Source organism: Lemur catta, chromosome 12 (assembly GCF_020740605.2).
Source record: "Lemur catta isolate mLemCat1 chromosome 12, mLemCat1.pri, whole genome shotgun sequence".
NCBI lineage: Eukaryota > Metazoa > Chordata > Mammalia > Primates > Lemuridae > Lemur > Lemur catta.
The window spans coordinates 80693431-80717127 of NC_059139.1; the positions used below are offsets into that span (position 1 = coordinate 80693431).

The 23697-nt window shown below is 38.5% G+C and overlaps 1 protein-coding gene across 1 annotated transcript; it reads left to right on the forward strand.

The window, feature by feature from the left end:
• The first annotated feature begins 6185 nt into the window (after positions 1 to 6185).
• ARL14EPL (ADP ribosylation factor like GTPase 14 effector protein like) lies at positions 6186 to 11208 on the forward strand. The gene is made up of 3 exons (XM_045566068.1): positions 6186 to 6281; positions 7937 to 8076; positions 10986 to 11208. The coding sequence occupies exons 1-3, from the start codon at positions 6186 to 6188 to the stop codon at positions 11206 to 11208; spliced, it is 459 nt and encodes a 152-aa protein (XP_045422024.1).
• Positions 11209 to 23697: the final 12489 nt, after the last annotated feature.

The following is a 23697-nucleotide window of genomic DNA, read 5'->3' on the forward strand; positions in this document are numbered from 1 at the left end:
ACAGCCTTGTAGTATAGTTTGAGGTCTGGTAAATTAATACCTCCCATTTTGTTCTTATTGCCTAAAATTGCTTTTGCTAAACGGGGTCTTCTCTGGTTCCATACAAAGCGTAAAATTATGTTTTCCACATCTGTGAAAAATGATGTTGGTAATTTAATAGGGATTGCATTGAATCTGTAGATCACTTTGGGTAGTAAAGACATTTTAACAATGTTGATTCTTCAGATCCACGAGCATGGTATGGTTTTCCACGTGTTTACGTGCTCTGCGAGGAAATAACAACTTTTAATTCTACGGCACACTGTTATTTCTTGGCACTTTAATTTGTTAAAGTTTTTGGTTGGGACTTTTCTTGCTTTGTTACAATCCTTATCCTTTAGGAAATTTTCATCTGTCTAGTGTTAAGAGCATTACTACCTTTGCACTTGGCCTTTGATACGTTTGTTGTTTTTTGATGTTAGTGTGGCATCTTGTGTGGTAAGATCAACAAAGAGAACCTTCTCCTACTGCCTGTGTATGAACAAAGCCAAACATTGGCCAAAGAATATATTTTTGTAGGGTGTGACTGACTGTGGAAAAGTTTGGTAGGATTTTTACTTGCTTTGAGTTTTAACAATCTGAAACTAGCAAGATTTTGTGAAATTTACTGCGTAATCTCAAAAATATAGCAGTGGGTTAATGAATATAAGGTTTAGGTCAAATATATTCATTCTGGAACCACCTTCAGGTTTTGCTTTAAAATCTTTAATTATAAGATTTTGTTTCTGTTCCTTGTTCTTTGCAGTAAAAGTAATTAGTAATGAAACAGCGGTTTTTACCCTATAATTCACAAATGAACAGGGTGAGTATTAACCTGCCAATAAAGTGGTTTTAATGACTCACAACATAATATCTAAATCCTGGTGGCAGAGGACAATGTTTAGAGGGCTATAATTTAGAGATTAATATATTTCTTAGACACAGCTTATAAACATGGTTTAGTTTTCTCTTGGGACAACACAGTTTTTCTTAAATGGTTTTAGTGTAAATGTTCGTATTTACAGTGTGCTGTTTACATTGAAGTGCAGAAATAGCCAAGGGGGCAATTTGGCATTAATATTAGTTTGAAGTGAAGATATGAGACTGAGCAGTAGAATAAAAACTTAACTCTAGATTAATTGCTTATTGTGCATGGAAGATGGGAGAGGAGATGAACTATCATTATTTGATTTCATGTGATTTTAGAACAGACTTTTGGTGGAAGAGTGAGTTAACATTTGCATCCACTCCTCCTTCATTTTCCGTCTCTCCTCCTCGCAGCCGTTATTATAAAAGCATTAAATTGTAGAAGTGCCTTTGAGGCCTTATGATTTTTCCCTTGAGGGTTCTATGGTTTCTCAGCAAAACAAAGGAAACAAGACAGTACAGTTTCTCTCTTTCCAGTGTTCTTTCCTTCTTTTTCATCCAACTTAAAGGTATGTGAACTTTCTCTTTAGCACCCTACTCCTTCGGCTTCACAAGGCAGCTCTCATTAGGAAGTAGGGGTAATGGAACTGTGAAACTCCATGGTTTGAAAAGCACTCCTTTCCAAATGGTGCATTTTACACCTGATGCCCTCTGAGGCTGGTAGAGAAAGAAGAGACAAAACAAGCCACATAATGCTGACTTTGAACATATATTGTGCTATGTTAATGTGTTGTAAAGAGTAGAAGACAGTTGAAGTACAGTGTGGACTGAAATAAAAACGAAAACTAAGAATGAGCATGGTAGGACCGTAGAGATCTGAGAGAAAGAACCTCCACACTTAAAGATTGGAGATGATGGCTTTTGAAGATTCTTTTATTGGGATAATGATGAAAATCGCCTAACCTTTTGGTCTCATAAAATACTTTTCTTCCTTCTCAGCTCTCCATTGGTGAGGCGGGTAAACAGAGAGGCTTCTGTTTTTTATAATTCTTAAAATTGCAAGGAAGAATTTGAATGTATAATTAAGAGATGTATATGACAAATAAGGTGCAGTTAGAGAGGCGCTTGTGGATGGATGCTGATCTGTCACTGACCAGACAGGACCTTTCAGGGGGGTTGGTTGGTTTTAAAGTGATGCCGGATTGTAGTATTCATGGCACGAGCCATAGCAACTGCATGGTTGCATTGTGTTCCACAGATTACCAAATTCTCTGCTGACTGCACTTTCTAATTGTCTTAAATATACTATTTGTGTTTTCACATTATTTTATATTGAGCCACAGAAGTATGTGTATGTGTGTGGTGTCTAGGAAAATACAGCTCTAAAAGTATCTCTAGGAATCTGGATACTGTAAATAAAGTTGCTTCTAGAGCCTTAACATTGTTTATCTAACACCACTCTCAAAGGCTTAGATCAAAATTACTTTTAATTCTTAGGGACAAATGGCAATGGAGATTTTTTTAGAGGTTATTGAACAGTTTTGTGGTTTTCAAAACAGCTGAACCAGCTAGAAGAGCAGCAAGGAGTGACTTAATTGACCACCTGCACCGTAGTCCTGGTCATTTCTCTTTACCGAATATGTCCCTGGTGGGTTTGACTCACCTGTCACTTATCTCAGTGAGCTGTTATAGGAACTAAAACTACAGATAGAATGAGATAAAAATAGCTTGACTCCCTTGTATGAATGTGTGTCTCTGTGTGTATGTCTTTTACTTCCAAAAGTATTTTGAGGAATGTTTTACACATAGTATTTCTGAATAAATGGCCTTATCTGCTACCGAATAAAAAGAGAGATCAACTTTTTGGCTAGAGTTTAAACTGAATACTTATCTTGCTTTGATAATTTGCTAGTGTCCTTATGGATAATGGTGGAAAAATATTCTACCCTATGCAAGAAACAATCAGCTTATGTAAATTCAACTATACCTGCCTGGGGCACCCTAAGTGTGAGTGATTAAATTGTGAGTCATTTTGCCAGGAGTGCCCCTCAGTGACCTGTGCCTCAGAGTGAGTATGAAGGTACGAGACTTTGACCTGGTGCTGCTCCTGTGAGTGATCTGGGTATGTGGTTCTGAGGTTTAAAGGTAAAAGTCATTTATTCATCACAGATAATCCAGCCATCATAGTTCCTGTGCATAAACAAACCACTTCATCTGATGCTCAGCCTAAGAAACAATAATCTATTCCAATGTTGGAGAAATACCTGGCTGTGTGGGGCTAGTCCAATGTAGCACTTTCTGAAGGGCTTGTCAAGGGTCATGTCTCTGCATTCGCTGGTTGGGAGTTCCTGCCTTGGGAATACCAAGCAAGGGGAAAGGGGGAAGTTCTGAACCTTTTTATTACTTTTCCTGGGACAGATAATTTGGGCTTGTAATAAAATCCAATTATAATTTCAGTCCCTGGTGAAATTCTGTTATAATTTCCTTTTGCTTAATTTGGAATACAAAGGAGCAAGTTTTTTTCCCCCAGTTTATTTGTGGAAGCCTGTCTTCCACGAGGATTTAAACAAAGATGCCTCCAGCCGAGGATTTGCATCAATTATTCATTTCTCTCGGTGCAGTTAAATGTGATACCTTTTCAGGAAAAGTTTTTGCTTGCAGAGATGCTCATGATCTCTCATGGGGAGGAAAATTTGTTATTTGAAGAAGTTGGACAGTTTGGGGCCCCTTGTTGGGGATTTTCTTGAAAAAGCACCAAACAGAACCCAAGAGAGAAGGAGATGTTTGTGGATCAGGAAGAGCTTCTTAAAGGAGGGGGAAATTCAGTTAGGTAAGGGGTGGGAGGTGTGTTAATGGGAGTAATGGGGTCAGGTAGCTTTCGCCCAAATGTGGGTATGACAGGAGATGAGCCTACACAAGTAGGTTGGAGACAGCTGCTGTGATGGACCTTCACTGATATGCCAGGGATGTGGGGTGTTATTGGCAGAGAGGAGTCATTGAAATCTTTTAATAGCAATGAGATAAAGAAATTTCTGATTTGGGAATATTAACAAGGCTAGAATGTATTAGATGAATTAGGGATGGAAAAAATTGCAGATGTCCCTTGATATACAATGGGATTATATATAGATGAAAATGTACTTTCAACTTAAGATATTTTCAATATACGGTGGGTTTAGTCAGATTTAGTCCCATTGTAAGTCAACAAATGTACAGAATACATATTGCTTTTGAACCATGGTGAAGTCAAAAAGTCATAAGTCAAACCATCTTAAGTTGGGAACCATCTGTGTGGACAACAGTTTTATGATCAGATGGCAAGACTGAATGGAGAAAGCATACCTACTTTCCCTACCCTGATGTTTCCCATAGTTACCTAAGGAGAGGATTCACCTGGAGAGCTTATTAACTATACAGATTACCAAGAATCTCCCCTGAAAATTATAACCCCAGTAGGTTTAGGATTCAGCAGAGAATTTATGATTTTTAAAACAGCCCCATATAATTTTTATATTCTTACAAGTTGAAAGATACTTCACAGAATTGTTTGGTTGATCAGATCTTAAATCGCATGTGAGGGTATCTAAGCAAAACTTGCTCTGGACAAAGTGTATTTTTTGACCAGGCAAGGAAGACTAGTCTGGCATTGCAATAGGAGAGAGAAACCAGAACTTGGTCTAAATTCAACTCCACTGAAACAAAGAGTGGAAAGATTCCAAAGGGCTGGCATGAACCACTAGAAATGTACTGGAGGATGATGGGGGGAGATTGGTCAATGGGATGTGTTGTACATTAAGTTATTTGAGTTTGTGAATACTTTTCTCTATGATTAGGCCAGGTGTGTTTGCTAATTGGAGCTTTATCAAGGTTAGGCTCCTGTCCCCCCATAGAGACCGGGAGATGGAGGTGCTCTGTTTCTTGATGACTACATGTCAAAGGGATGGCTTCCAGGTCCTAGAGGACCGTCCTGTGTCATAAAATGGCAGGAGCATGTGAGAAGATTTGCATCTCAGAGGGGCAGAGAAAGAAATTATAATTGCAAGTTTTCTAAAGAGAATGAGCTAAGGGAAGGGAGGCCAGGTGCCCATAGTCACGAAGAAACCTGTCTAAAATTTATTCAAAGTGAGAATTGTTAGGGGTAAGGTGTTACTACTATTACCACTACAACTATTACTGCAACTACCGACATTAGGGTAGACTACTCAATAGAGAATGGAAAGGAAGAGTTAGGAATGTTAGAAAAAAAAAATCAATATTACTTTTAAACCTAATGTGGGGAATTGGAAAGTGAGATACAGAAGAATGAGCTGTCCAGAGATATTGACCCTGGACTTTAGGAGAATGAAGATCCAGTGACAGAAATGAAATTTCCAGTTGGCCGGCAGGGATTTGGTGCCAAATGACCCAAGCTAACTTGGTGAAGCCTAACTGTTAGGTTCCTCTGGTAAAAATGGCACCCTGTAGTCAGCATTGGAAGTTGATGAGAGTTAGGGAAAGTAGCAGGGTTTGTGGAAGCCTCCTCTGGAAAGTGGATAGAACACTGAGATCAGACCAGCCCTGGACTGTGCTTTCACAATTAGCATCTTGTGTTGGCTCCATCTCAGTCACACTCTCACACACACACACACATTCACACACACACACACACACACACACACACACACACACACACACCCTGTATATACACTAATGCAGTATTTTGAAGTAAGTTACAGGCATTTAGCAGAAAAGTTTTATGGAAAACTGATGGCTTCCATTTAGCACAGTTGCATTAGAGATTAGTCAGAAAACTTGAGTGAGGAGGTAGGGCCTTTAGAAGTAGCCTTGGAAGTGATATAAGAAAAGGTGGCAGCAAAAAAGGTGGATGAGATTTTCACTAAGTTACTGGGGATGTATGACATTAATGTATCTTCCTTTTTTTTTCAAGGGAGTAAGTGTAAAGGATGGGGAATGGAGATCTAAGAATTCATGGTCTTCTTAAGCAGGAGAAGAAAGGCCCCAGTGTTGCCTGTTCCAGATCGGTCTATGATGCTAAGGACTGTCAGGGGTACAACTGAGTTGATCATGGAACTCCTGGCAGAGAGGAGCGTCAAGAGCCTGGGCTGGGGGAGTCAGATGCAGGGCTTAAGAGCGAGTGGAGAAAAAAGGGCCAGGGTGCAGATGGCGGTTTCAGGAAGTCTGGCTTTGAAAAAAAGTGAGATGTGGAGGGAGAGCAGAAAAGAGTGGTAAGATGAAGTTAAAGCAAATATGATATTAATGTGTTTTTTTCTTTTTTCCAATGACTTTTGTAGCAATCAAAAATGAGTGAACCATCAGAAAAAAACAATTCCATTCAAGAAGGACACACAGATCATAGTTCTTCTGAGAAAAACTGTGAAATTGGACAGAAACAACTGGTATGGCACACAGATTCTATGATTCCGTGTTATTTGGGGTGTCCCTACTTGAGGATCTGTGAGATGCCCGTGGACTTGGGCGGGAAGGTGGGCCCAGGCAGGACTTCCCAGGAGGGGTCTCTGCTCCCCCAGGCTGATGGACGTTTCCCTCCTCTTCCCTCTGCTCTCGTTGGGCTGGTCTCACCTCACTCATCTCCCCACCTCTCATGTCCCCTGATTTTTAGCCCAGCATTCTGAGTAGTAAAATCCTGCCCTCAGAGTAGAGCATTTGTGGAGAATATATTCAAATGTTTTTATTTAACAAACCCTTATTTTGTTCTTATGATGTCATGTAGTAGTTCTAAAACTTGGTATACATTAATTCATCTAATTCTCATCACAAGATACTATTGCTAACCCTATTTTACAAATGGAGAAACTGAGGCTTAGAGAAGTAGGAACTTGCTCCATGCACCGCACTAACAAGTGGCAGAGCCAAGACTTGAGCACAGGTGGGCTTAGCCTGGTGTCTCTGTTCTTAGCCTCCCGCTGTGCTACTGAGAATAGCAACAAATGATACTAAGTTGTACTTATTTCACAGCCAAACCTAATGCAGTGCTGTTTCATAAGGTTAAGTTTATAAAACAAACCCATATATACACACCAAGAGGAAAATTTAAGGAAACATATTTATAATATTTTAGACTATTACCAAACTAAACTGCAGAGGAGCCTACGAGATTCTGTTAAGTAATTTGTTGCATTGAGATCCCCACGCAGAAAGTTCCCCTTTTGTGTCCAGATGTAGTATTGCATGTATTTGTCAGCCTATATGTTTTTGGCCACTCACATTATTTTCTTCTAAAATCCTTCAAAAGAGCCTTCCTTTCCCTCATGGCATGTGCTAAATGTTCACATTTAAGTTATCAGTACAGTATTTGATTGAAGCATTCTGTTGTTTGTCTTCCAGATCAGGCCCTATTTAATTTCTAATTATAAAAGCTCCCAAACAGGGACTTTTAACTACTCTAGAACACTTAGAAAGTCATTTTAGCAAGATTGCTCTTGTTCCAGTTGGGCTTTGACTGCGAGGGGATCCTTCAGGTGGCTGTGTCTGAACCAGAGCTCCGGATACAGCCCACACTCCCAGGACAGGGAGCAGCTCTGAGTCACATCCCAGAGCACTGAGGGGGGCAGGGCTGTGTGAACTCTGGGTTCTCACTGTGGTTTGAAACACTTTATATGGGCTTCTTCGGCTAACAGCTGAGGAAGGGCTTTTAGTCCCTTGTCCTTATCCACTGTGAAATGCTAGTTCTGATGTTCATCCCCATCAAATTTGGAAAGCTGACTGCTGTTTTGCAGGTATGAAAAGAATTCTTCTGTTCCCCCTTGACTATTTTTACCTTTTAATCATATGAGTTTTATATTATGTATTTCTTTTTTTAATTGACTTGTGCACACTAAATGCTATGTATTTCTTTATTCAGAAAGAATGGCCTAATTTGAGAAAACTTACACCACCTTTGAAAACTTAATTAAACTGTTTACGTCTTTGTGTAAAACATATATACTTTCATGCCATTATGGTGAAAGTTACAGATGGTTCATTTTGAGACAATGTAAAACAGATAAAACTATCTAGTTCTTACTACCTATGCATTTTATTTGTTTCACAGCAACAAATAGAGCGGCAGTTAAAATGCTTGGCATTTCAAAACCCAGGCCCACAGGTAGCTGACTTTAATCCTGAAACAAGGCAGCAGAAAAAGAAAGCACGGATGTCAAAAATGAATGAGTATTTTTCTGCAAAACACAAGTAAGGTCATGACTTATTATTATATTTGATTTGTAGGATTATAAAGTGCATGAGTTCTCCTTGACAAAGGAAAGTAATTAAAGGTTGCCTCTTTTTTTTTTTAATGGTTTAAAAACATCTCTTCTAAAGTACAGTAGCACCCCATGCGTCTGGAAGTTAGCAACATCAAGAAATAGAGAAATAGACTATAATCACAAACTAGGAATCAATTTTTTTTAAAAAAGGATTCAATGGCCAGTGGCTCTGTATTAGAGTAATAGCTTTAGTAGGAAAGATGATTTAAAGTAACAAAGATAGGCCGGCGCAGTGGCTCACACCTGCAATCCTAGCACTCTGGGAGGCGAGGCAGAAGGATCTCTTGAGATCAGGAGTTTGAGATCAGCCTGAGTAAGAGCGAGATCTGTCTCTACTAGAAAGAGAAAAATTAGCCAGGCATCATGGCGCGTGCCTGTAGTTCCAGTTACTGGGGAGGCTGAGGCAGGAGGATCACTTGAGCCCAGGAGTGTGAGATTGCTGTGAGCTAGGCTCATGCCACTGCACTTTCACCCCGGGTACAGAGCGAGTGAGATTCTATCTCAAAAAAAAAAAAAAAAAAGGTAACAAAAATGTATCATTAGAAGGAGAAATACAGGAATGGATTCAGAATATCCAATCTCTTCAGGGCTACTATGAAGTTCAATGATTGTTAGTGCTTCAGAAGTATAAAATAAGCCAATAATATATCAAAATTAATAATTTATGCCATTAAAAGACACCCTAAAAACACTGAAAGACAAATCACTAAGTGGGAGAAGTTATTTATCATATAAAAAAAATCAGTATCCAAAATACATAAAGAATCTTCAAAGTTAATAAGAAAAGCATAAACACCCTAATAGAAAAAGTAATAAAATAATAAACAGGCATTGCATGGAAGAAATGGCTAATAAATGTTCAGGATACTGAACCTCATCGGTACACTATGGACAAGCACCATACTCCCCAGATAGGCAAAGAGTCTGATGATATCAAAGTTGATGAAGCTGTGGGACATGAATTAAATGTAAAGTGGTACAACCACTATTTAAAAACAGCTTGGCATTACCTATGTGCTTTAGGACCTAACATCTTCATTCCTGGATATATATCCTAGGAAGAGTTTTATACATGCATGAGGAGAGACACGTTTAAGAAGTTTCATAGCATCACTTTTATAGCAAAGAACATAAAGTGTTAATCATCCAAATGCCCATAGTAATGGAAAAGATAAATAACTGGTATATTCATACAGTGTAATACATATAGAAGTGAAAATATTTGAGTACAGCTACATGTACCACCATGGAAAAATATCAAATCATGGTGAAGAATAAAAAAGAAAATTATAGAAGAAAAATTACAGTGTGCTTGGGGATACATACATATGCAGCATAACTTAAAGTAAAACCAGGAAAGGTGTGGTTCCTTTTGGAGGGCTGGGTAGAGGGTGCAATGGGTGGGCATGAACTGGAAAAGCTGTCATATTCTTATTAAGCTGGCCGTGGACACACAGAAGTTTTTATTCTTCTTTATGCATGTAGTATATATGTTTGTATACTTTTGTGCATGTGATAGTTCAGAATTTTACAAAAGATGGCATCAGATGGGCAGGAAACCATAAAATCTGTGTCTGGATGCCTGCATCAAGGCAGGGGAGTGTTCGGGTTAAGGCAAAGAGAGAAGGGCAGAATCTGACCTGTGCTCTAGGTTGATTTCAGGACCATCCACCCCCATCATTCCTTTAATAGATTTTAAATCTCTGCTGCTGAATTTCCTGGGGACTTGAGCAAGGTCTCATTCCGAAGATGAAGCACTTTACATGTAAATCCTCATTAGAAGCATTCCTGCTGAAGTGTGAATGTCAGGCAGTGAGCACAGATAATGACTGAGCCTCGCCCTTGCCTGAGGTGTCAGGAAAGGGGAGGCTAGAGCAGCACTGCTCACCTGGACAGGAGGAGAGGAGGTAATATGTCTGCTTGGGGACAAGGGGTGCAGAAGCACACAACTTTACCGCACTAGCTTCCGGCCAGCATTTTGGACTTCAACTGGCAATAACAAATATAAGTTGTACAGAGATAATTTTGCTATTTTAAAATGGGTTTCAAACAGCTCAGTTTGAAGGACTGACTTCAAAATAATTTGGTTTTGAGAGTGTGGTGGGATTCCTGTGACAGCCCTTTGCCCCTGTGCGCGTTTTAGAGGCGGAGGAAGAGAATGTGGGACTCCCAGGCAAGGTCTGGGCTGTGGTGGCCTCCTGCAGCACAGAACACCTTGCCTTCGCTCAGAGCTGGGGGTGCGCCGTCCCACCATCTTGTCACCTGCTTTCTCTGCCCCGCTGGGTGAGAAACAGAATCAGAAAAGAGCAGAAACAATAGCACCTGGAGACTGTTAGCAAAGGAGTTTTTCTTTCTTTAAATGATTATAGTGTAGTAAGTGACAGTTCTCATCTTGAGTCATTAAGAAACGTAGTAGTTGTATTCAGTATAGTCCTTTTAAGAAAGAAAGAAAAAAAGAGTATAATTTATTAGGGAAAAATCCATCAAGAATGGTCGTATTTTAAAGAAAAAACTGGAGGATTTGTAGGAGGCAGCTTTAGTCAGCTATTCCTCATAATTTTGTTAGGTGGCTTGTTAACATTTTCCAGCAATACTGGACAAATGAAGTGTTACCCTAGATGAGGAGCCTAGCTGTGTTGGAAATTGACTGCATATTGATTGAATTTCCCACCACATCACTGCCATAGAATATCCTGGCGTGTTTTTAGGTAATCTCTAGGGTGCTGGTCCCTCGGAGTTAAAGGGTCACGTGTATGAAGTTTGCTGCACAATAATTTATTCTCGATGTTGAGGACAGTTGCACTGTCACGTTGGTGTCACGCTTTTCCTTTGCAGAGTCATGAGGAAGTACGACAAAAGTGGCAGGCTGATCTGCAACGAGGCTGACCTGTGCGACTGCCTAGAGAAGAACTGCCTGGGCTGCTTCTACCCCTGCCCCAAGTGCAACTCCAACAAGTGCGGGCCCGAGTGCCGCTGCAACCGTCGCTGGGTTTACGACGCCATTGTCACCGAATCGGGAGAGGTCATCAGCTCACTGCCCTTTGATATTCCTGACTAGGGCTGTTATGTATGGACAGATTTGTTTCTTCTTATGTATTTAAGTCGAACTCTTTCTCTTGGGTGAATTTTAGGGCTTGGGGAAAATATTGGAAAAACATACTTAGGACTCGTGTTCTCTCAAGCTGCAGAGCAACCTCGAACTCATACCTTCTTACTGTGTTTTGTCAAATTCCTTAACTTGGGACCGCAGGATGTGACAATAGATGGGTGGGCGTCTCTCACCTGCACTCCCCTGTCTACTGGGCCTTCAGATTAAAAATCTCTTCCCAATTTGCTGATTCTTGAGAGGATGTGGCTGTAAGATGTTCAGAACTCTGTAGCTAAGAGCTTTTCTTACGTAGAACATAGAATCATACATTTGTAATATCTGTATTACAAATCTTATACATTGTGAGTTCTAAATCAGAATTGCCACTTGGATTAAAAATAAAAGTCCTTGTGATTTTGTACTGTATACCTATTTTCTATTGTTCATGTTTTTAATAATTTTAAAATTAGATTTGGTAAGACTTGGTAATATTTTTATTAAAAATGTATATTTTACTTGTAAAATGGAAGGATTAGGACTTGAATATCCTAGAAGCCAGGGGTTTCCATTTTTTTTTAACTTCAAGATCAGTATTTCAGGATTTTTTTCAAAGGGAGGAAACGTAACTTTTTTTACAAAAATGGTCTGTTGTATGTTTGCTAATTGAATGTATCAATAAACAGTTTACTAGATACCTGGTGTGGTCTTTTTGTTTCTGATATATTGTAGGAGGCATATGGAAAGTTGAATTCAGCCTTCTTTGAATTCACTTTTTATGCCAGTCTTTTTTACTCTAAGCTAGTGGTTCTCATTCATTAGTGTGCATGAGAATCACCCAGAGAGCTTGTTAAAACATAGATTCTGTACCGCACACCCGGAGTTTCTGACTCATTATGTCTGGGACGGGGCTGGAGAATTTGCGTTTATAACACACTCCCAGGTGACGCTGATGCTGGAGGGTGGGGACTGAACTTTGAGAACCATTTCTCTAGGTTAGATTAGATACATAACATAAGGAAGTATTTAAATAGAGTAATTAAATAAATTCTGAAAAATAAATAAGAGCATTTGGTTTTAAAATAAATTTGAAATGTTATAAGCAGAGTTTTCCAGATTCATTTTTCCTCCATAATCGGTTTCAAAAATACTTGTTTCTGTAGAATCTCCACGTGCCAGGGAAGGTTTCTGACAATTCTGCATTTGTTACCTGACAGTATGTTTTAGGACTCAAGTAACAAAAGCCCTAAAAATTATGCTGTGACTACAGTACGACTGTCCGTGTAGCAAGAGAACTTGTATGCTTCTGTGTCATCTTCCACAGAATTTACTGGGTTTTCCTGATTCAACTCACTTGTGCTGAACATCTACCGTGATCAAACACTGTGCTAAGTGCTTCCAGTGTGTTGCCTGGAACCATCACAGCCCAGTGAGGATGTGAAATCCAATGACCAAGGTGCACCCTTTGCAATGCTTACCGTGGAAGTGCAGTTCTGCGACCAGAACAAGGAGTGGGGTCTTAGTTTACATTTTGTTTTATTTTGAGAATAATTATTTCATGACTGGTGGACCAAATGCATTGTTTTATTACTTCTTTGCTTTAGAATCATCTAATTAAAAGCCAAAAGGAACCTTCCAGCTCATCTAAATAGTGAATTAGCTGGCAGATGCTAATGGAGAGCTGGTCTGTCTGTGCCAGGCGGCAGGCTGGTTCCCACCGTCACAGGGTTTATTGACTAAAACCAATCCTTTTGTTGTTGTTGTTGTTTTGTTTTTTACTTTTACAACTGAGGAAATATAGACCTAGTGAGATTAAATGACTTGGGTAAGGACATGCAGAAGAGGTGGCAACCCCGGTGTTTTGAACGCTGCAACTAGGTCAATGTTCTTTCCATAACACCACTGTGGCCCAATCATAAAATTGATTAGTGTTTTTAATAATACACACTCCTGAGTTCCATCCCAAATCTCAGGAATTAGAACCTCAAGGGATGAAATCTGGGAATCCATATTTTTATTTTACTTTTTATTTTTTTAAATTTCAGCATATTACAGGGATGCAAATGTTTAGGTTACATATATTTCTTTTGCCCCACCCCAGTCAGAGCTTCAAGTGTGTCCATCCCCCAGAACTGCCTTATGTTATATCCGCAGCAGTCCTATTTTCTTACTAAGACATAATCCCAGGCAAGTTGGCATTAAAGTCTCCTTCCCTTCTGTCTCGCTTGTCATTCAGTCTTAAGCATTAGATAAAGTAATCTGGTTGAAAATAATCTGGTTTAAAAATTGTGTTGGCAAATTACGTTGGTAAGTTTTCCAAGTAAAGCAAAAAATAAACTGAAGTAAAAAATTGCATAATTACTAAGCAGACACCTCAGACTGCTTTGACGGAAGCCTGGGAAAGCATTTGATGTAGTGCATTTTTAGAAATCAGGTTATTTCATCTTGATCTAATGCCAATTCAATGCATTTTTAAAAAGCTTCTTATACTAAATGATTATTGTGAAAATAAATTTATGTGAATTGTCAGAAACTTATTTTGCAAGTGTCTAATTTTTTCACAAAGTGAATAAAGCTCTTTAGCTATCTGAACTAAAGTCAGATTAACCAAAAAGTGTAGCTGTGCGATCTGATTACATTAGCCAGGGAAATTGTCTTGTCAGTGTGACAGGATTTTTCTCTTTTCCGCTTGGCTATCTTTCAATACTGACGGTGTGTCTTCATGAATATGTATAGAAATTGAAGGAAAGCTATTTTACAGAAGGTTATTTAAATATAAACTGGTACATACTGAAGGATTTAGACAAGCCACCTTTGCCCATTTATGCAAGGATTTGGGACCGGAATGACATATCACATGAATTTGCATGGCAACTTTGAGTCTCATATGTAAGAGTTAAAGACTATCTATACAGTGTCCGAGATAATCTTTCTCTACCTCCCCTTCTGATACCGCCCCCACAACGATATCCTTCATCCATGGCAGGTATAGACCCTTGGGCTGCTACCTCACAGAAAAGTAATTTAGCCTCCCTTTTAGTATCTTTATTGGCTGCTTTTCTGGAAAGTAAACAATGCTGTCTTGGATATTTTGTGGATATCACAGACTGTAGTTCTGTAATGCCTTGGAAACTTACACATTTACATGAGCAAGGCTTTGGTGCTTGGCCATGTGGGCTATTTGCTGCTTAAGTCCAGAGGGTGCCGTTTACATGGACTACTGTACAGTGCCAACTGTGCCCCCTAGAGTGGTACAGCACAGTGGCCCTGCAAAGAGGTGCCATTTGACGTGTGGATTTCTTGATTGTCCAGCATTTGTTGACACCATAATTGGGTACTTTAGATTAGCTCATATTCTTATATAAAATACTTAAAAATCCTATGTCTTCTCTTTATCCTGTCTTCTCTTACCATGTTTTTTTTTTTTTCATTCTCTGTGTTGTCTAACATAGCAGAAGATACTTTTGAGGTTGTTTAGGACAATAGTTTAGGACAATAGTTCATATATATGGTCTAACCTGAGCAGTTTTTGTACATTTTTTCTTTTTCAGAATACATATTTTAACCCTAGATTTAGAATACTTTTTTACATTCATAGATTTCCTAAAATTCTGCTTTTTCCACAGTATTTTTCTTTATTCTGTGGAAAGATAATGATGTAAGGTTTTAAGAACGGAGTGGCCGGCGCCAGAGAAAGAAAGACAAGCAGAGTTAAAAGGGATAAGTAAAGAGGCTTTATTGGGGTGCTCCCGAGTGGGGGTAACGGGTCCCAAGAGAGGGGCCCGGGCGAGCCCCATGGTCCCACAAGTGGAACCAGAGAAGCCGCCCTGCCCAGAAGTCTTGGTGGGCTTATATATCTTTTTAGGGGTGGAGGATGAGAGTTTCTCTGGAGGGAAGGTTTTGGCGGGAAGAGTGAGGAATTTCTTTGTTTCAGCTTTAGGGCGGGTATGGAGGAGTAGGAGGGGCTTCTTTTTCCATTAGGGAGGGGAGGGGTGCCCGCCACCAGCCTTACAAATGACTCTCTTATCATCACTCTCCATGTTTAATAAACAATTTACTACTTAAGCCTCATATTCAGTTTGAAAAATGTTTATTTTGTGTTGACAGTTTGTAGTTTTCGAAGATTATTTTCCCCTCACTATTGTTTCAGGCGAAATTTTTCAACCTTCAGTTTTTGTTGAAATTTCTCAGTGAAGCCATTTGGGCCTGGAGGGTTTTTTTGTTTGTTTGTCTTCTTCTTTCTTTTTAATACGAAGATTTTAAACAATACATTTTTAAAAATAGTTATATTCTTTCTTCTATTTTTCTATATGTTATATATATATAATATCTATTTTTCTAGAAATTATCAATTTTATCTAAATTTTCAAATTTGTACACATAAAGTTGTACAGAACATACTCCTTATCAGTTTTAATTATTAACTATTTTCTCTCAAATTTTAATTATAAGTTATTGACAGAATAGTATAAACCACTATCTTTTCAGTAAATTCCTTTCCCCCCTTAGAGTTGGATTCTCTTGTTTATAAACAAAACACCCTAACTAATGCAGGTATTATCCAGAAAATGGAGAGACACTTGTATGTTGTTGCAGCAAATTGCTTTTTAACAAATTTCCACAAAATAACTTGTTCCTTCTCTTTCCTGAGATATACCTAAGGTCTGATTTAAGAGGCATGAGTGAAGGCCCTCCTGTTTCTTTTCAATACTCTTGTAACCAATATGTTCCCTGCAACGGGAACTGAAAAAGTGTTGCTACAACTCATAAAATGTTTCAACTGAAATAGAATAGAAATTACCTTGTTTCCGGGGAGTTACCGCAAACAAATCCCAGGGGGAGGAAAGAGACTAAGGGAAAGGAAGGCGGAGGCGGGGGGTGGGGGGGGCGCTGCTTTCTCTTTGAACTGCTTCAAATTCAGAATTTCTTTCCAGCTTTGGATTTTTCCATACAGTACTTGGAAGTGGGATAGCACTACATTATATTATTGCTATTATTTTTGCATATATTCTTGAAAAATAAGGATTATTTGCGTTTTATAATTTTTAATAATCCAGTTTTCTAAAAGCTACAAAGAAAAATACATGCATGGTTTTGGCGCCCTCTGCTGTCCATTCATATGTACTTTAGGTTTTACACAGAACAAAACCAAGACAACTATTTTTCAAATGGATTTCGTATTTTTTTGAAGATTATCTAAGTGTGATTAAGGTGAGATTTTGCCTCTTCTTTGGGATAAAAGATTATTTTCTCAAAAGTTTATTCATTTTTTAATTTAATGTTTTCAAATTTATGATAGATTTTTCAATTTGGTAAATATATTTTAATTTTGGTAACTTTTCTTAACTTAAAAATTGTAACTGAAAACAAGAATACATTTAGCAAAAAAAGAAAAAGGTTTAGAAGATATTTTAGATAAAATGTCTAACTCCTACTATGTCTCTTTCTTAGACTGTGGTGAAGGATCCTGTTATGCAGACGGATGCCTTTCCATACTCCCATGACAGTCAGTTCCTCGGCCGTTCTCCACAGCAGCTATTTAAACCTTTAGCCTCTTTGATCCTCACCTCTTCATCCTCTCAGCAATGTTGCCTCCTTCTTGGAAATGATAGAGGTCGTCCAATATATAACTTTGACATCCTGATTATCTCTCCTGCCCCAAATTCTGGTAAGAATCTCTATATATGACCCTTCTTGCCTCCATTCCTCTAGTGTCAGCGAAACAAATTTCTCTCCTGTTAAAGAACAGTCGATTGGAATGGATCTCATTTCCCTGGACTCTTTAGGAACAGCACTGTATCAGTCATTATCATTTCTTCTCTTTCTTCTCCATGTCTTTGCACTCTTACTCTTTGTTGCCTTTTTATGATCGGCATATGCTTATTGCCAATGTCATTGAGGGTCTTTCAACTACAAACAGCTCTGGCTAATTTAAGCTAAGAAAGGGCCTACCAAATCTGAGGAAATGCAGAAGAGCTTGGCCTCAGAAAGAGGTACCAGAGCAGTCCTGTGAGCTGGGTAGGAACATATCATAGGCAGAGTCCTCAAGGACCGATTGGCAGGAGCTTAGCCAAGCTGGGAGATAGAGCCGAACTATCAGGTGTCAGACCAATTAATTAAAGCACTAAGCCAAAAAATGAAAGAGGTAAGCCTTTAATCACTTGCTGCAATGGTATATGCAAAACTCTAAAACCAGATTGTTGTGAGATTTAATGAAATCATGCTTGTAAAGCATTTTAACAATCCTGGACACACAGCAAACATAACTTGATAAATGGTGGCTATCAGGATGTATTCAGAGCACCCACAGTGCCCTGTGCTAACATCAATCATTGCATTTTTTTCTTCATTGTTGTTGTTTTGGCCTCACGCTGGTGTGTAAGCTCCTTAGGAGGAGGGACTGTGTTTTTTACATACAAGGTCCCAGGCACAGAGCTTGGCACAAGATAGATATTTAATAAATTCACGCTGGATAAAGATAAGAGACATCATGGATTACATGTTAGGGAATATGAAAGTAAAATAGGCAAGATTATAAAAGGTCCTCTGGGTTTTGTAGAAAGTAACATATTTTCATTAAAATGTTTGATTATCATTTTTACTTTTTCAGCTTCACTTGATGAATATCCTGAATGCTTGTTCAAATAAAATTCAAGAGTCTATCAGATGAAAGCTTTTCCTTTCCTTTGTCTTCCCCTTACCACCACCACTAGCATCATCATCACCGTCACAATTATCTTCAGGAACTTTAGGCAACCACTGAAGAATAATCTTCTTGGTCAGTTTATCCAAAAAGAAATCCCTGTTGCAAGCTAGGTTCCTTGGGAAGCCAAATCTGAGAAGAGATTCATATGCAGGAAGTTGAGTGCTTTTGAGGTTAGCACTGAGGAAGGGACGGATAGGAAGCAGAGGAGGAGGGTGGGCTGCCGTGCAGTCACAATAAGCGCATGGCTGGCCACGCAGGGAGCTGTGACGTTGAAATGGCTATTTGTAGTTGTGCCAAGTTGACACCGGGGGACACAGTGGTGTGCTAAAGCCGGCTCATTGCAGCTAGCGCGGTGATCGTATGCATCTCCTCCCTAGGGGCATTCACTGACACATTGGGAGCTTGACAGGGGCCATGGTGGAAACATTTACACTACAGAAATTGGCAAATGCTACAAATTAGGGCATTTTTTTCTTCAGAGATCTGGTTGTCAAATATAACCAGTCATTAGTATAGGCTGCCCTGAGACGTGGATGTGGCCTTGGGCGAGGTGGTGCTCTTTAGGTGACACAGTTCCTGAAGAGGACCGACAGCTGTTGTTAGCCGGCAACCTCCCCAGCAGCCGCGGGGATACATCCTTCCTCCCAGGGTTGGGGCTACGTGCACAGCACAGCTTTCACGACAGTCCCCGTGATGGATTTATGCTGCTATGAAGAAGCACAGGGATGATGACATTTCTAAGTTTTATAAGTGTCATTTTGATAGCACTATTCCCTGTATAATTCAAAAAGTTGAAAATAATAAACTTCAACTTTCAGAACAGTTTTAGAAAAAAGATAAATTGTCAAGACAGTGCAAAAAGTTCTCATATACTCCATACCCAATTTCCCTTATTATTGACATCTTAGATTAGTATGGCATATTTGTTACAATTAAGGAGCTAAGTATTGTTAAATTGTTGAAGTCCACACTTTGTCCAGACTTCTTGGTTTTTACCTAATGTCCTTTTTCTGTTCCAGGATCCCATCCATTTAGTCATCACGTCCCTTTAGGCTCTTCAGGTCTGTGACAGTTTCTCAGACTTTCCTTGTTTCGGATGGTCTTGACAGTGTTGAGGAGTACTAGTCAGGTCTCCTGTAGAATGTCCCTGAAATGGGACTTGTCTGATGTTTTTCCCATGATTAAATTGGAGGACAGGTTTTTGGAAGGAAGACTGGAGAGAGCAATTGCCATTTTTATGACACCTTCCCAAGAGTACGTACTATCAACATCATTTATCACTGCTGATGTTGACCTTGATTACCTGTCTGAGGCAGAGTTTGTCAGGGTCTTCACTGCAAAATTACTACTCTATTCTCCCACCTCCTTTACATACTGTAGTCTCTGGAAAGAAGTCACTATGTGCAGCCCATAACTAAGGAGTGGGGAGTTATGCTTCCTCCTTTTTAGGGCAAGGCATTTATATAAATTATTTGCAATTCTTTACAGGAGATTTTTTCTCCTCTCCTATTCATTTATTTATCCAATAATTATTTATTCAATAATTTGTTTATATCAGTATGGACTTGCAGATATTTATTTTATACTTTGGTTTATAAGCCTATACTATTTAGTTTACTTTTTGGCTCAAATTATTCCAGATTTGGCTATTACTGGGTGTTTTTTCAGTTGATTTTTATGTCCCTTTAACATATCTGAATCATTACAGGTTTTTAAAATTTATTTTAATTCTTTAGCACTTCCTTACTTTCTGCACTACAAGATGTTCCAGGCTCATTTTGTATTTACTGTCGCAGTCCTAGAATCAGCCATTTCTCCAAGGGGTCCAGGTTCTTTTTATTGGAGAATGGTATTAGAAGCCAAGATCAGGGCACTGGGTGTAATCAAGTTAATAGATTTTAAAGTTAAAGTAGAACCTCAGATCAAATGCTCCACAATTACCTACTTACCAAGTTTGACCTTGATGCAACAAATTCTGTCATACAAAAATAAGGAAAAAGTCATTAGGGAATCAAAAAAATATTTTATAAACACATTTGAAATAGAGTATTTAAATATTACTTTGCTGTAGCATGAAAGTGTCATGAAGTATCCTGAGTTCTGGAAAGACAGCTACTGTGAAAGTGCAATATTTTCACTCATTTTTCAAGGTCTCAATAAAACTTATTCATTTTATAATGGAGTAAACCAAGGAATCAAAAAATGTCATGCTTGGCCAGGTGAGGTGGCTCATGCCTGTAATCCTAGCACTCTGAGAGGCCAAGGCGGGAGGATCGCTCAAGGTCAGGAGTTCGAGACCAGCCTGAGCAAGAGTGAGACCCCATCTCTACTAAAAATAGAAAGAAATAATTTGGACAGCTAAAAAAATATATATATAAAAAAAAAATTAGCTGGGCATGGTGGCACATGCCTGTAGTCCTAGCTACTCAGGAGGCTGAGGCAGGATTGCTTGAGCCCAGGAGTTTGAGGTTGCTGTGAGCTAGGCTGACTCCACGGCACTCTAGTCCGGTCAACAGAGGGAGACTCTGTCTCAAAAAAAAAAAAAAAAAAGTCATCCTTAAGGACACACCCTATTTCTCTTTGAGTATAGTGTTCAAAGATTTCTGTGCCCTTAGACATACCATTTAACTAAATTGGTTTTCTAACTGAGGTATTAAATGTTCAATATAAAATGATTTGAATTAGTTTAATTTATCTATCAGATACTGGCAGGATACTGGGCATTTTGAGGTCTCTGAGGAAGAATAAGGATGGACCCCCAGCTTTACAACAGTGGGTTAATGGTGAAACACAATCACATAAGCTTCCTTGCTAAAATGTTTGCTTCATATAGTACACTCTCTGATAGTCCAGAGAAGAAGGTGACCAGGTGGTTTGTATAGTAGAAAGTGTGAACTGAGTTGATTCTTGAGGTCTTGAAGGTTTCATTTCTCCACACAGATGTTATTGGCAGTTTGGGTGGATAATTCAGGATTGAGTGAGACTGTGATTTCTGCCCATTTATATGTTAGCAGTGTTCCTAAGGCATTGTAACAACCAAAATAGCTCTACATAATCCATTCTGGAGAAACGGGAACCGTTGGGAAAAGTATATCACAGACAAGAAACTATAAGACCGTAGACACAGAACTGAGGCTGGGCGCATCACGCTGGGACAATGAGGAGGCCGGGAGAGTCCTACACATTGTACGTAGTTACCTGTGGCTCTAAGGAGGCAGGTAAGAACCTCTCTCGCTGTCTGGCTTGTTAGAAGCACCACTATCTTTAGCAATGCTATGCTGACTCCGATCCTGAAGGAAAGTAACTGCGCTCATCTTGTTAATTTACTAATCTAAGCAAACAGGAAAGAGAAAACCTTTTAAAGTCCTGTATAAATAAAAGATAGGCAGTTATATTAAGGAGATATGTTTGCATTTTCCCCGAAATGCAGTAGTATTAATAATTTACTTTGGACCTTTCTTTCCTTTAACACAAGAAAACATTAACTTTTCATAATGATTAATGAATTGATATTATTTAGAAATTACCATAAGAATGATGTTAATGTTTAGGTCCCCCAAAGTATTTTTATTGGTATGTAACCTATTTTAGTACCTAATATAAAAAATCCTAACCACATAACTAATTCTTTTTATTTTCATTATTTTTTGAGTAATGACTTTACTGTTTTTGTAAAAATAATTCATTCTCATTATTGGAAATTCGGGTAATACAAAGAAGTACAAAGTAGAAGTTGAAAAGTTACAGAAAATCTCATTAACCAGAAATAATAATTGTGAACATTAACCAAGCCTAATTCTGGGGGTTGCTCTATGCATATTTGTATTTAAATCTCAATCTATATGCTATATATGTAACGTATATGATATAGATAGGTAGAAATGATTTTATTAAAGTAGATAGAGAAGGAAAAGAAACTGAAGAAACAGCTATATTTTGGAGAGTTGTTTCTTTAACAAAGAGATGTTTGTTCCTAAAATATTCCTCTAAGACAGGAGTCATAACTTAAATGCCTTTAGTAATAGTGACAATATGATTCATGAAGCAAACTATAGATATTAAATTGCTTGTATTGTTTTCAAAATAAAAATCTGTCTGGTTACATTGCCTGTGTCATTACTGAATAGGTGAAACAAAATGAACAAGCAAAATTTTTCCACAGATCATGAGCCATGGTCCGACTACAGTTCTCCAGATTGTCACCTTTGCAAAGCTTTTAAAAAGATTATTAAAAGCTTTAAGTTATAGTTATTTTTTTAAGGGATGTGTTTCTTTTATGATAGCATTTGTTGCTTCCTTGCTCTGAAAGGTAAAGAAATTAGGACTCTTAAAACCTTTATTCCACCTATTTTGTCCATTTTAAAATTAGTTCTCTAAGGTATATATTGATTTTACATTATCAAGCATTATAACATTTATATTCAATTTCATAAATTAATCACATTTTAGCTGTATATGAGTTTAATGTTCACTACCTGCCATAGCATTTCCATTCCTGAATTCTTTATTTTCATTAATCTCTTGGTTGGCTTGTTTTCTACTATCAGTTTTTCCAAAGAGAAAAGCTCTTGAAGGTCATGAATGCAATCATGTTTGATAATATCTGACTTTTGCCTTAATAATTGAATAACATGTTGGCTGCACATAACATACATTTCTCAAAACTTTCTAGACATTGCTATGGAGAAACCTGAGAGTTATCGATTATTTTACTCCTGTAAATGACTTTCTTTTTTCGCCTGGCTGCCTGAAGAAATTTTTCTTTATCTTTGAAGTTTGGTAATTTTGCCAGAATTTGTCCCAGCCTCATCATTCTGCATCAGTCCTTCTGGAAAACAATTTGCTCTTGCATTAAACTGCAGATTTCAGTTTGTCCAACATTAATGGGAAAATGTCTTCTATTAAATATTGTTTTGATCATCCCTCAGAGGCAAAATGGACTCCCCACCTTAAATTTGGTTTGGTATCTAGACTGATGATGCCACACATGCGGCAGGGAGATGTAAAAATATTTATTACTTGCATAATGAGGCTTCCTGGGGGAGAGCAGAGCAGACTCCCCAGCAGATCCCAAAATTGCTTGAGAGGGAGGAAGAGCAACTGGGTTTTATGGCGGTTGGGGACTGGGGCCAGGGTGATGTCGCCGCATGCAGTCTGGGGCTTCTGTGGATTGAATTTCTCACCAGTGCCAAGGAAGTTAGCACCTGGGTTTCCTTAACACTTTGCCCAGATGTGAGGCAGAAGAGGGAGAGGGAGCAGTGGGGCTTGAAAACTATCAGCCATAGAACCTCAAAAATGGAGTCAGACTCTTCACAATATTTGAATGTATTTTTGTGTCTATTCATTAGGTTCTTTGTTTTGGGGACAAAGTGATCTTTATGTTGGCTTTTGTTTTCAGTATACTTTGTGTTTGTGCTCATTCCTGTTGCTTTTACTATGAGTAGCCCATCCTCTCTGTCAATAATTCAATTTGAAATTGTGTCTAATTTTTTTCTTGCAGTTCCTAATTTATATGATAGGAAATGGTGTGTTTTTAGTACTCAAATTCTTTGGTTTTGTGCTGTATATTTAATTTTTTTGTTTTATCACATTGTGTGCTAGTTCTTATTTCACTGAATCAATTTCCTCATGGAGTTCTATCTTAAGAAGCATTCACACAGAATTTTCATCTGTTTTGCATGCTGGAAACCTTTCTTTCATATATTTTTCGATAAGATAATTGCCTAGTTGTCATGCCATTTCTTCCTATCCTGCTT

Coding starts and splice junctions, on each gene's coding strand:
- ARL14EPL (XM_045566068.1), top strand. CDS start 6,186: ATGAGTGAACCATCAGAAAAAAACAATTCCATTCAAGAAGGACACACA. Junction 6,282..7,936: donor AAATTGGACAGAAACAACTG/GTATGGCACACA, acceptor TTTGTTTCACAG/CAACAAATAGAGCGGCAGTT. Junction 8,077..10,985: donor TATTTTTCTGCAAAACACAA/GTAAGGTCATGA, acceptor TTTCCTTTGCAG/AGTCATGAGGAAGTACGACA.